Source organism: Eleutherodactylus coqui, chromosome 5 (genome assembly GCF_035609145.1).
Source record: "Eleutherodactylus coqui strain aEleCoq1 chromosome 5, aEleCoq1.hap1, whole genome shotgun sequence".
Lineage (NCBI taxonomy): Eukaryota > Metazoa > Chordata > Amphibia > Anura > Eleutherodactylidae > Eleutherodactylus > Eleutherodactylus coqui.
Window position 1 is genome coordinate 36,841,699 of NC_089841.1, and position 14,386 is coordinate 36,856,084.

Here is a 14,386-nt window from a genome sequence, read left to right on the forward strand (position 1 = left end):
ATTATCAAGCGCATGGAGGGGCTTAGACTTACGGACGATGTGGCAGGGTCTGAGGGCTTCTACCACACGTGGGCTGTTGGACAGATTTCCGGAATACCCTAACATTCACCAGATGGCTTCAAGATGGCACTTGTCAGTAAATTGATCAGATACTATAGAGGCAGCTGCCCAAGACTAACTACCAGGATTCCCCCACCCCCTCCCACTTTCTTTTTCCTGACCCACTCTTTCCCTATATGTGTGATTTTATATGATATAGTTTGTTATTGGCTAGAATATAACATTCCTAATCAGGGCCTATAACTCTAGTAAAGCCTATTCGCTAAAGCCCTATAAAGTCCTTGATACTCTCAATTGTATTGTATATGATGTTAACAGAAAACTATTAAAAATTTACTGAATGAAAAATGGAGTAAATTAACCAGAGCCAGCATGGGTTTGTAACAAATAAGTCATGCCAGACTAATCTAATTTCCTTCTATGACAGAATTCTGGAAATGTGGTGGATATAGTATATCTTGACTTTAGTAAAGCATTTGACAAAGTATCTCATACCATACTTATTGAAAAAATGACCAAATATGGGATTGACAAGGCAACTGTTAGGTGGATTCACAACTGGCCGAGTGATCGGACTCAAAGAGTGGTTATAAATGGCTGCACATCCAAGTGGAAGAATGTATCAACTGGGGTACCACAAGGCTCTGTCCTAGGCCTAGTGTTCAACATTTTTATAAATGATCTGGAGGAGGGAATTGATGAGAAACTGATCAAATTTGCTGATGACACAAAGCTATGAGAAATAGCTAACACTAGGGAAGAGAGAGTGAAACGATCTAGAATAGCTTGAACAGCAGGCGGCGACTAACAGAATGGTATTTAACAAGGAGAAATTCGAAGTCCTACATCTGGGCAAGAAAAATGAAAATAGCACATACAGAATGGGAGGAATTGGGCTAAGCAGCAGCACATGTGAAAAAGACTTGGGTATACTAATAGATCATAGACTGAACATGAGTCAACAATGTGATACAGCAGCCAAAAAGGCAAACACAATTCTGGGATGTATTAAGAGAAGCATAGAGTCTAGATACGTGTGGTAATTATCCCCCTCTACTCTTCCTTAGTCAGACCTCATCTGGAATACTGTGTCCAGTTCTGGGCACCCCACTTTAGAAAAGACATAGACAAACTGGAGCAAGTTCAGAGAAGAGTTACCAAGATGGTGAGCGGTCTGCAAATCATGTCCTATGAGGAACGGGTAAAGGATCTGGGAATGTTTAGCTTGCAAAAAAAGAGGCTGAGAGGAGACTTAATAGCTGTCTACAAATATCTGAAGGGCTGTCACAGTGCAGAGGGATCAGCCCTATTCTCATCTGTACAAGGAAAGAATAGAAGCAATGGGATGAAACTGAAAGGGAGGAGACACAGATTAGATATTAGACCATGAGGTTGATGAATGACTGGAACAGGTTACCATGGGAGGTGGTGAGTTCTCCTTCAATGGAAGTGTTCAAACAAAAGCTGGACAAATATCTGTCTGGGATGATTTAGTAAATCTTGCACTGAGCAGTGGGTTGGACCCGATGACCCTGGGGGTCCCTTCCAACTCTACCATTCTATGATTCTATGTATACAATGTAGCAGAGTGGTGTATATAATGTGTACGGTGTAGTAGAGCTGTGTATATAATGTGTACGGTGTAGTAGAGCCGTGTATATAATGTGTACGGTGTAGTAGAGCTGTGTATATAATGTGTACGGTGTAGCAGAGCTGTGTATATAATGTGTACGGTGTAGCAGAGCTGTGTATATAATGTGTACGGTGTAGCAGAGCTGTGTATATAATGTGTACAGGGTAGTAGAGCTGTGTATATAATGTATACGGTGTAGTAGAGCTGTGTATATAATGTATACGGTGTAGTAGAGCTGTGTATACAATGTGTACGGTGTAGCGGAGCTGTGTATATAATGTGTACGGTGTAGCGGAGCTGTGTATATAATGTGTACGGTGTAGCAGAGCCGTGTATATAATGTGTACGGTGTAGTAGAGCTGTGTATACAATGTACACGGTGTAGCGGAGCTGTGTATAAAATGTACGGAGTAGCAGAGCTGTGTATATAATGTGTACGGTGTAGTAGAGCTGTGTATATAATGTGTACGGTGTAGTAGAGCTGTGTATATAATGTATACGGTGTAGCAGAGCTGTGTATATAATGTGTACGGTGTAGCAGAGCTGTGTATATAATGTGTACGGTGTAGCAGAGCTGTGTATATAATGTGTACGGTGTAGCAGAGCTGTGTATATAATGTGTACGGTGTAGCAGAGCTGTGTATATAATGTGTACGGTGTAGCAGAGCTGTGTATATAATGTGTACGGTGTAGCAGAGCTGTGTATATAATGTGTACGGTGTAGCAGAGCTGTGTATATAATGTGTACGGTGTAGCAGAGCTGTGTATATAATGTGTACGGTGTAGCAGAGCTGTGTATATAATGTATACGGTGTAGCAGAGCTGTGTATATAATGTGTACGGTGTAGCGGAGCTGTGGATATAATGTATACGGTGTAGCGGAGCTGTATATATAATGTGTACGGTGTAGCAGAGCTGTGTATATAATGTGTACGGTGTAGCGGAGCTGTGTATATAATGTGTACGGTGTAGCGGAGCTGTGTATATAATGTGTACGGTGTAGCAGAGCTGTGTATATAATGTGTACGGTGTGGTAGAGCTGTGTATATAATGTATACGGTGTAGTAGAGCTGTGTATATAATGTGTACGGTGTAGCAGAGCCGTGTATATAATGTGTACGGTGTAGCGGAGCTGTGTATATAATGTGTACGATGTAGTAGAGCTGTGTATATAATGTATACGGTGTAGTAGAGCTGTGTATATAATGTGTACGGTGTAGCAGAGCTGTGTATATAATGTGTACGGTGTAGTAGAGCTGTGTATATAATGTGTACGGTATAGCAGAGCTGTGTATATAATGTGTACGGTATAGCAGAGCTGTGTATATAATGTGTACGGTATAGCAGAGCTGTGTATACAATGTACACGGTGTGGCGGAGCTGTGTATATAACGGGGACGGTGTAGAGCTGTATGTGTAATGTATACTGGGTAGTCAAGCTGTGTGTTCTGTGTAGAAACTCCTCCCAGCCTGGAGCCTGGCTCCTCCCACACAGGTGACTGATCACATGATGGTGACATCGTCACAGGTCCTGGAAGCTGCTTTGGGCTCTGCAGGTGGAGGTAAATGTATTATTATTAGCCCTTCACTACCTCTGTGAGATAAGCTCCCATAGGCACCATATGATTCTATTGCAGGGCGGACAATATGGTGACAGATGGAGCCTCTTCCTCCTTTATATACCATATGGTAGAGCGGTACATACTATTATGGGGCAGGGGGGAGCGGTACATACTATTATGGGGCAGGGTGGAGTGGTACATACTATTATAGGGCAGGGTGGAGTGGTACATACTATTATGGGGCAGGGTGGAGGGGTGCATACTATTATGGGGCAGGGTGGAGCGGTACATACTATTATGGGGCAGGGTGGAGTGGTACATACTATTATGGGGCAGGGTGGAGCGGTACACACTATTATGGGGCAGGGTGGAGCGGTACACACTATTATGGGGCAGGGTGGAGCGGTACATACTATTATGGGGCAGGGTGGAGCGGTACATACTATTATGGGGCAGGATGGAGCGGTACATACTATTATGGTGCAGGGGGGAGCGGTACATACTATTATGGGGCAGGGTGGAGTGGTACATACTATTATGGGGCAGGGTGGAGCGGTACATACTATTATGGGGCAGGGTGGAGCGGTACATACTATTATGGGGCAGGGTGGAGCGGTACATACTATTATGGGGCAGGGTGGAGCGGTACATACTATTATGGGGCAGGATGGAGCGGTACATACTATTATGGGGCAGGGTGGAGCGGTACATAGGATTATGGGGCAGGGTGGAGTGGTGCATACTGTTATGGCGCAGGGTGGAGCGGTACATACTATTATGGGGCAGGGTGGAGCGGTACATACTATTATGGGGCAGGGTGGAGCGGTACATACTATTATGGGGCAGGGTGGAGCGGTACATACTATTATGGGGCAGGGTGGGGAGGTACATACTATTATGGGGCAGGGTGGGGAGGTACATACTATTATGGGGCAGGGTGGAGCGGTACATACTATTATGGGGCAGGGTAGAGCGGTACATACTATTATGGTGCAGGGGGGAGCGGTACATACTATTATGCGGCAGGGTGGAGCAGTACATACTATTATGGGGCAGGGTGGAGGGGTGCATACTATTATGCGGCAGGCTGGAGTGGTACATACTATAATGGTGCAGGGTGGAGCAGTACATACTATTATGGTGCAGGGTGGAGCGGTACATACTATTATGGTGCAGGGTGGAGCGGTACATACTATTATGGGGCAGGGTGGAGGGGTACATACTATTATGGGGCAGGGTGGAGGGGTACATACTATTATTGGGCAGGGTGGAGCGGTACATACTATTATGGAGCAGGGTGGAGCGGTACATACTATTATGGGGCAGGGTGGAGCGGTACATACTATTATGGGGCAGGGTGGAGCGGTACATACTATTATGGGGCAGGGTGGAGCGGTACATACTATTATGGGGCAGGGTGGAGCGGTACATACTATTATGGGGCGGGGTGGAGCGGTACATACTATTATGGGGCAGGGTGGAGCGGTACATACTATTATGGGGCAGGGTGGAGCGGTACATACTATTATGGGGCAGGGTGGAGCGGTACATACTATTATGGGGCAGGGTGGAGCGGTACATACTATTATGGGGCGGGGTGGAGCGGTACATACTATTATGGGGCAGGGTGGAGCGGTACATACTATTATGGGGCAGGGTGGAGTTGTACATACTATTATGGGGCAGGGTGGAGGGGTACATGCTATTATGGGGCAGGGTGGAACGGTATAATAATAATAATCTTTGTATAGCGCCAACATATTCCGCAGCGCTTACATAGACGGGAAATACAGAAAGACAAAAGTACAAACAATACAGAACCACGGTTACATAGTAATCAGTTGATGGAAACAATAGGGGTGCGGGTCCTGCTCCAACGAGCTTACATACTACAAGTAGTGGGGTGATACAGAAGGTAAAGGGCTGGAGATGTGCAGGTATGGTGAGGTGGAGAGTGAGGGATGCTATACACATAGACAATGGTCAGACATTTAGCCATGTGACGGCAGAAACAGTATGACTGCAGGAGCGGTTTATGATGACTAACAGGGATTGCAGTCAGTAGGTCAGGGAGCATGTTATCAGGCAGCATATAGAGGGGTTTGTTTAGGGAATTCGGTATGCCTCCCTTAAGAGGTGCGTTTTTAGAGCACGCCTGAAGTTCTGCGAGTCCTGGATTGCCCGGGTAGCCTTTGGTAGTGCGTTCCAGAGGACCAGTGCTGCTCTGGAGAAGTCTTGGAGGTGGGAATGAGAAGTTCGAGTTAGAGGGGTGTGCAGTCTAGTTTCGTTTGCCGAGCGGAGAGCCCGGGCTGGGTGATGGATTGAGATGAGGGAGGCGATATAGGGGGGCGCTGCACTGTGGGGGGCTTTGTGGATGAAGGGGGCGAGTTTAAATTGAATTCTGTATTTAACGGGCAGCCAGTGCAGTGACCGGCACAGGGCAGAGGCGTCCGAGTAGCGGCTGGACAGGAAGATGAGCCTGGCTGCCGCATTCAGGATGGATTGGAGAGGGTAGAGTCTGGTGTAGGGGAGGCCGATCAGCAACGAGTTGCAATAATCGAGGCGGGAGTGGATGAGGGCAACAATAAGTGTTTTTAACGTGTCCACAATTAGAAAAGAGCGGATTCTTGCGATGTTCTTGAGGTGCAGCTGACATGTTCGGGCCAGAGATTGGATGTAGGGGGTAAATGAGAGATCGGAGTCGAATATGACCCCAAGGCAGCGGGCGTGCTGTCTGGGAGTTATGGTGGCGCCACACACTGAGATGGAGATGTCAGGATGAGGTTGGTTAGTGGAAGGAGGAAACACCAGTAAGTCAGTTTTAGAGAGGTTTAGTTTTAGGTATAGAGAGGACATAGTGTTAGCGACAGCGGACAGATAGTTGGTGATGTTTTGGAGGAAAGGTGCAGAGATGTCACGGGAAAAGGTGTATAGCTGGGTGTCGTCAGCATACAGGTGGTATTGGAGGCCAAATCTCCTGATGGTTTGTCCAACAGGGGCTGTGTAGATAGAGAAAAGGAGTGGGCCGAGGACCAAGCCCTGGGGGACCCCAACAGCAAGTGGAAAAGAAGGAGAGGTAGAGCCCGCAAAGGAGACGCTGAAAGAGCGGTCAGATAGGAGGAGAACCAGGAGAGAGCAGTGTCCTTTAGGCCTATGGAGCGAAGCATACTGAGGAGGAGTTTGTGGTCAACAATGTCAAATGCTGCGGAGAGGTCGAGGAGGATCAGTAGGGAGTAATCACCCCTTGATTTGTCTGTCAGTAGGTCGTTTGATACCCTTGTAAGGGCATTTTCTGTCGAGTTTTGGGGTTGGAAGCCAGGCTGTAGGGGGTCGAGGAGAGAGTTCTCTGACAGATAGCTTACAAGGCGGGAGTAAACCAGCCGTTCTAGTAGTTTGGAGATGAAGGGGAGGTTTTAGATGGGTCGGTAGTTGGCAGCATCAGTCGCGTCCAGAGTCGGCTTCTTTAGCAGTGGGGATATGATGGCGTGTTTGAAAGAAGAGGGAAAGATGCCAGAGGTCAGAGAGAGGTTGAATATAGTGGTGAGATGGGAGATGACCACTGGGGAGAGGGATCGGAGGAGGTGTGAGGGGAGGGGGTTGCTAGCGCAGGTGGTGGGGTGAGCAGAGAAGAGCAATTTGGAGACTTCTTCCTCTGTCGTTGGTCTGAGTACAGACAGTGAGCAGGAGCCAGATGCAGTGCTGACAAGACTAGGGTCAGGGCTAGTCTGGGATTGGGAAGTTATTTCCTGACGGATGTCATCTGTTTTCATTTTGAAGTAAGCAGCCAGCTCTTCGGCACTGAGATCCGTCACCGGGGGCTGTGGTTTAGGGCTGAGAAGGGAGTGAAAAGTATCAAAGAGCCGTTTAGGGTTGTGCGATAGTGAGGAGACGAGAGCGGTGAAGTAGACTTGTTTGGCATGATGGAGGGCGAGGTTGTAAGTTCTGAACATGAATTTGTAGTGGAGAAAGTCTGCGGATGTTTGCGACTTCCTCCACAGCCGTTCGGTACATACTATTATGGTGCAAGGTGGAGCGGTACATACTATTATGGGGCAGGGTGGGGCGGTACATACTATTATGGGGCAGGGTGAAGCGGTACATACTATTATGGGGCAGGGTGGAGTGGTACATACTATTATGGGGCGGGTGGAGTGGTACATACTATTATGGGGCGGGGTGGAGGGGTACATACTATTATGGCGCAGGGTGGAGCTGTACATACTATTATGGGGCAGGGTGGAGTGGTACATACTATTATGGGGCGGGGTGGAGCGGTACATACTATTATGGGGCAGGGTGGAGTGGTACATACTATTATGGGGCAGGGGGGAGTGGTACATACTATTATGGCGCAGGGTGGAGCGGTACATACTAATATGGGGCAGAGCTGAGTGGTACATACTATTATGGGGCAGGGTGGAGTGGTACATACTATTATGGAGCAGGGTGGAATGGTACATACTATTATGGGGCAGGGTGGAGCTGTACATACTATTATGGGGCAGGGTGGAGTGGTACATACTATTATGGGGCGGGGTGGAGGGGTACATACTATTATGGGGCAGGGTGGAGTGGTACATACTATTATGGGGCAGGGTGGAGCGGTACATACTATTATGGGGCAGGGTGGAGCGATACATACTATTATGGGGCAGGGTGGAGCGGTACATACTATTATGGGGCAGGGTGGAGTGCTACATACTATTATGGGGCAGGGTGGAGCGGTACATACTATTATGGGGCAGGGTGGAGTGGTACATACTATTATGGGGCAGGGTGGAGTGGTACATACTATTATGGGGCAGGGTGGAGGGGTACATGCTATTATGGGGCAGGGTGGAGTGGTACATACTATTATGGGGCAGGGTGGAGTGGTACATACTATTATGGGGCAGGGTAGTGCGGTACATACTATTATGGGGGGTGGAGCGGTACATACTATTATGGGGCAGGGTGGATTGGTACATACTATTATGGTACAGGGTGGAGGGGTACATACTATTATGGGGCAGGGTGGAGGGCTACATACTATTATGGCGCTGGGTGGAGCGGTAGATACTGTTATGGCACAGGGTCGAGCGGTGCATACTATTATAGGGCAGGGTGGAGCGGTACATACTATTATGGGGCAGGGTGGAGCGGTACATACTATTATGGGGCAGGGTGGAGCGGTACATACTATTATGGGGCAGGGTGGAGCGGTACATACTATTATGGCGCAAGGTAGTGCGGTACATATTATTATGGGGCAGGGTGGAGCGGTACATACTATTATGGCGCAGGGTGGAATAGTACACACTATTATAGGGCAGGGTGGGTCGGTACATATTATTATGGCTCAGGGTGGCGCGGTACATACTAATATGGGGCAGGGTTTAGGGGTACATACTAATATAGGGCAGGGTGGAGTGGTACATACTTTTATGGGGCAGGGGGGAGTGGTACATAATATTATGGGGCAGGGTGGATAGCATCTCAGTTATCTTGAGTTGTTGATGTGTTTTACTTTTCTATAGCTCTCACATTTTATTTTCATTCATGTAACTTCAAGATACAATCTCTTCTATACAACAGAACTCTCCTGATTGGCCCATCAAGGATGAAGGAAGACACAAACAAGATGGTGGAGAGTATATTAAATCTCACCCTAGAGATAATCTTCCAGCTTACTGGAGAGGTGAGAGATTCTGAGGACGTCCTATTACATCATTCTTAATTATAGTAATAACAGATGATGTCACTAGGGAGGGGAGAGATTCTGATGATGTCACATTACATCATTCTTATCTATGGTAAAACAGATGTCTTCACTGGAGAGGTGATGGACTCTGGAAATGTCTGCAGTGATATTTATTACCGTCTCCCCATATACAGGCTTACACAGTAGTGAAAAAGACCTCTAGTGATGGCTGTCGGGCCCCTGTGTGTGATGGATGGGGAAGACTCCTGATCCCCATAACGGGGCCCCCACCTCACCCCCTGATACATGAGGACATCAATGTACAGAAGATTCTAGAACTCACCAACAAGATGATTGAGCTGCTGACTGGAGAGGTGACGCTGCAGGGAATGCTGGGACATTATACAGTAACAGCACTGGAGGCTTCTGGGTGATGACTGTATATTGTGTTGTCAGGTTCCTAAGAGGTGTCAGGATGTTGCTGTCTATTTCTCCATGGAGGAGTGGGAGTATTTAGAAGGACACAAGGATCTGTACAAGGAGGCCATGATGGAGACCCGCCAGCCGCTCACATCACCAGGTAATAGACAGGACTAAATACACGGGGACTTTATTATCTGTATGTAAAGAATGACTTCAGTGTCTGTCTGTGTTTCCTCCAGTTCCATCCAGTAAGAGAAGCTCACCAGAGAGATGTCCCCGTCCTCTTCTTCCACAGGACCATCAGGTAGATGGAGATGTCCCTCTGATCTGTAGAAGGCTGTGAAGTTCTTGTCTTCAGTCTTATTAAATGTCTTCTACTTGTGTGATGAGGCCGGTGGAGATGGCAGGATTACCGCTGACCGGAGACATTACATGTTGTCTGGATCTTCTCCCAGTTTTCAGGCTTTATTAAACACTTTTTGTAAAAGAAAGAAGACAAGTAAATATACAAATGATCAGAGTTGTGAGGTGATTAGGTCTTTCCACCTGAGGTACTAAAAGTGGTTCCCCCCTTGGCCTATAAGAGGCTCTCGGAGGCCCCTTGTGTGCAGTGACCTCTTCTTCCGCTTGTGTAGAGCTTGTTGACCACTAGACATGCCTTTATGATGCAAAATCAAAATGATTTTGCCCCGCTAACAGAGTTTGAGAGGTTGCGCATTATTGGAATGTCAGGAAATGGATGGTCAAATAGATAAATTGCCCGCCACCTGGGTCGTGCTGACCAGACTGTTAGGGAATGTTGGGACAAATAGATGTATGGGGATGCAAACATGGTGGAACCGGGTTGCTTTTAGTGACGAGTCTAGGTTTCGGTTGGTCACCGATTGTAGCCTTGTTTGTGCCTAAAAACATAAGGGGGAGCGCCACAATCCTGCCTTTGTTGAGGAGCAGCACACTACCCCCCTGCTAGTGTGATGGTTTGGTGGCCATCACATATGACAGTCGGTCACTTCTAGTAGTGGTACAAGGGACTGTGACAGCTCAGTGATATGTTCAGAACATCCTGCAGCCACATGTGTTTCCTGTCATGGCAGAGCTTCCAAGAGGCATTTTCCAATAGATCATGCTTTGCTTCACACAGTAACGATGTGACAGGAATGCCTCCACAACATTGCCACACTTCTGTGGCCTGCCCGGTCACCTGATTTATTGCCAATAGAACATGTATATGACCATCTGAAATGCCAACTGCAATGGGCTATGAGTTTTCACAATCTAGAGACTCAGTTACAGCAAATGTGGAGCGATATGCTGGAGAATACCATGCAGAACCTGTATGCCTCCATGCCTGCCCGTATCACATCTTGTATCCAATTTAGAGACGGCCCAACGGGGTACTAGAGCCTCGCTTCAAGGGTTGTTTTTTGCAATAAATTCTCCTTTTGCTCTGATATTGTAATCACTTACTTATATCAGCATTACAGTCACACAGAGAAAGTTTAATTCCATCTGACAACTCCTTCTAGGGGAGGGATTAGTTTTCCACAATGATTGTATGTTTTATATTTGTATCATTGAGCTGCCATCTATTATCTATGTTCAGCTTCTAGACCTGCAGCTACATGGCTCCGATAACTACTCCTGTCAGGGCATTTTGGTCATCATGGTGATCTTTTCTGGTCATGTAAAACCTTCCACACGACTTCTCCAACCGTCTGCTGACTTTTATAATATTTGTCTCACAGGAAATATTCAGGATCAAAGATGAAGGATATCAGAATCATGATGAAGATCTGACTAATATTAATCCTACAGAGACAAATGTGAGGAGCGATCAGCGGTGTAAAGAGGAGATTCCTACAGGTAACCGCCCAGGTGAGTAGTAACCACTAAATACAGCAGAGAGGAGTCACAGATTCTTCTCAGTCAGCGGCTGCAGATATGTTATTTTGTGGTCTGTGGGATTATTGGGGATGACAGATCCTGCAGTCCGGGCCCCGTCCTCCCAGCTGGTTCATCTTGTAAGCCTGTTAGAGGCAGTAGATATATGAGACTGCAGGCCCCCAGTCATCAGGGCACTAGGACTGCTGGCCTGTAGTAATTTGACCATTTTCACTGACCATCAAAACTATATACAAATGATCATTCATGATGGTCGATAGAAGACTGCGCAATGTGATCTGTCAAGTTGGATTTTTTAATCAGCTGTTAGCAAAATCAACATGTAGCATGATCAGACACATACAGCTTATCATCTGTCACTTTGCACAAGACCTCTCGCTGATCTGCCAGTTTAATATCACATGCTGATGGTCGGAGCGTTCATATGAATTATTTGACATACAATTAATTGGATCCATTCTGGCCAATCCTTATCTCGTGTATGACCAATGTAACAACTAGTCACACTTAGTTATAACACCGCTAATCCATCTCATGCTGGCTGGTTACTGCACTGATGAGTTGTGGCTATGATATTTTTGTAGTGCGGTCACCAAGCAAACTGAGACAAGTTAGTTTAAGGGATCGCCATCTACTGGCTGCCTGCAGCTTGGACAACATTTTTGGGCTGACAGATTCCCTTTTAATATCTGACCTGCTGCAGCAGCTTATTCTATATAGGTGCCACAGAAATCACTATAATGAATAGTCAACAGGGCTTGGAAAGAGAGATTATACCACAAGGGAAAGTAGAGCAAGAAGTCACTGAGGCAAAACCCTCTTGAATCGAGAATATAACTTTTCTGAGGAAAATGAAAATCTGCAAACTCCTTATAAAAAAAAAACCTCTCAGAATCACCAAGAACCTGATAATGGAAGGACCTCTCCTACCCTCTTATTTCCTTATTCCTCCCTCTCTTATGCAGCGTTACTGTACTTTTCATCCACTTTCGATGGAACAGCTGATCAGCAGAGCTACCGGTTGTTGGCCCCCACCAATCTGATGTTGATGACCTATCCTGAGGATACTAAAAAGGACTCTTGCAAATCTCTTCTAAACAGGTCATGCACAATCACTAACAGTGAGAAGAACTTCCAACCTCTTCTACACATGCACACTCAGCGTAATATCAATGAGAGCAATTTACTAAGCCAGGCTTTTGCATCGCTGGGTTGACTGATTTCCCCTGGCCTACGGTGCGCTGAATACATGTCGTTCAGTTTCTTTGCCGAATTTTGATGGAGATCACAAAGATTATTGTGGCCAACATGGTGATTCTGAGTAATTGTGGTATTCCCATACCTGGATGACTTCCTCATAAAAGCACCCTTGAGGAATCTATAGAGTCTAATGATCACCATGAAGACACTCATTTCAGAAGGATTGTTAGTAAATTGATGTACTGCCTCGTTCCTTCCGAATGCAATCTGTTTGGGCGATGCTCTTTGACACGTTGACAGTGTTGACATGGCTGCACTCCTCCTGGATTCTCCAGGGCTGCTGCGTCCTCCCAGTCTGCTAACTGGTCTGAACAACAGATGCTAATCTCCTGGGCAGGGGTAGTGTTTCTTCACCTTACAGTTAGGGGTCGCTGGATACCTCAGAAGTCAAGCCTGTCCATCAACATTCTGGAGCTCAGGTCAATCTTTTTCTCCCTCTGCCATTGACAAGTAGCCATTGTGGGGCATCCAGTTCATATCCAAACAGAAGATGGCATGGCTGCGATACACATAAATCACCAGTGAGATCATAAAGGAGGCAGCTTGTGTCCTGTTCTAAGTGGAGCACCACATCCAAGCAATTTCGACAGTCCACATTACGGGGGTAGACAATTGGATCACAGCCTACCTCAGTTGGCAACAAATCAATCCTGTAGATTGGTCTTAAAGGGGTTGTCTCGAGACAACAGTGATTTTTTTTTTTTGCCCAGTCCCCCTTCTTAAGCATACATTACTATGCACCAGTGTAAATGGCTTTTAAAGCAGGTTTCTACTCACAGTTCTTGTGTTTCATCAACTTATAAAACGTTTCCCAAAGATGGCCGCCAGTTCTTTTCCCAAGGATGCACTGCGGTTTTCTCCCATGGTGCACCGCGGGTCTTCTCCCATGGTGCACCATGGGCTCTGTGCGTTCCATTGCCGATTCCAGCCTCCTGATTGGCTGGAATCGGCACACGTGACGGGGCGGAGCTACGCGATGATGTGTAGAAGGGGGCGGAGCCAGAACGCCGCTCGTGCCCGGACGAACCAGAAGAAGAAGACCCTTCTGCGCAAGCGCGTCTAAAAAAGCAAGCAGACAGCGAAATTAGACGGAGCCATGGAGACGAGGACGCCAGCAACGGAGCAGGTAAGTGAATAACTTCTGTATGGATCATATTTAATGCACGATGTACATTACAAAGTGCATTAATATGGCCATACAGAAGTGTATAACCCCACTTGCTGCCGCGAGACAGCCCCTTTAACATCTTGACATCTTCTTGATTTGTTTGCATTAGAGCATGCTGGACATAGACCTCACGGTCTCTTGTCTGAACCACATGATTCCACAGCTCATGTCCATAGCTTGTGACCATTGCTTGCAATAGATGCTCTGAATATAGAACATGTTAATTTCTATTTTCCATGAGCAGATTGCATAATTCCAACCCGCTAATGTGAGCAGAATTGTGTAGTCCAATGCATTTGATTGATCTGCGTATTAGCACGGATCAAATGATGATGAAATCCGCAAATCCTATCTGGTCGTGTGAGAGTGGCATAAGTTTTTAAGGCTGTTGTTTATGCAGATTGTTTTAACCAACTGCAGAAACACAGATTGTAATAAGTTATTTAAAGTTTTCACTTTTACCATCCTATTTTATATTAACTTCAAATAATTAAAATTACTTCTCCTCACTTCTGCCCTCAATGATAAAGGGCATGTAGGTGTCAGGAAATGTGTGAGATGGACACCCCCTAATAGCACTTACAAGAACTTTTATGATTCTCCACTGAGCATTTACTAGAATAGTGGTGACAGGTTCACTGATACACGGACCTATGAAGGTGGAGGCTTCACCACAGATGGCAAAAAACTGCAAAAGA

At 46.4% G+C, this 14,386-nt stretch overlaps 1 protein-coding gene across 1 annotated transcript in view; it reads left to right on the forward strand.

Moving 5' to 3' along the window:
- Positions 1-14,386, forward strand: part of LOC136628738 (zinc finger protein 268-like) — a 451,149-nt gene that overhangs the window by 390,690 nt on the left and 46,073 nt on the right. The window contains exon 6 of the mRNA XM_066604840.1: positions 11,104-11,233. Coding sequence (XP_066460937.1) covers positions 11,104-11,233 — 130 coding nt within the window. The remainder of the gene's footprint in view (positions 1-11,103; positions 11,234-14,386) is intronic.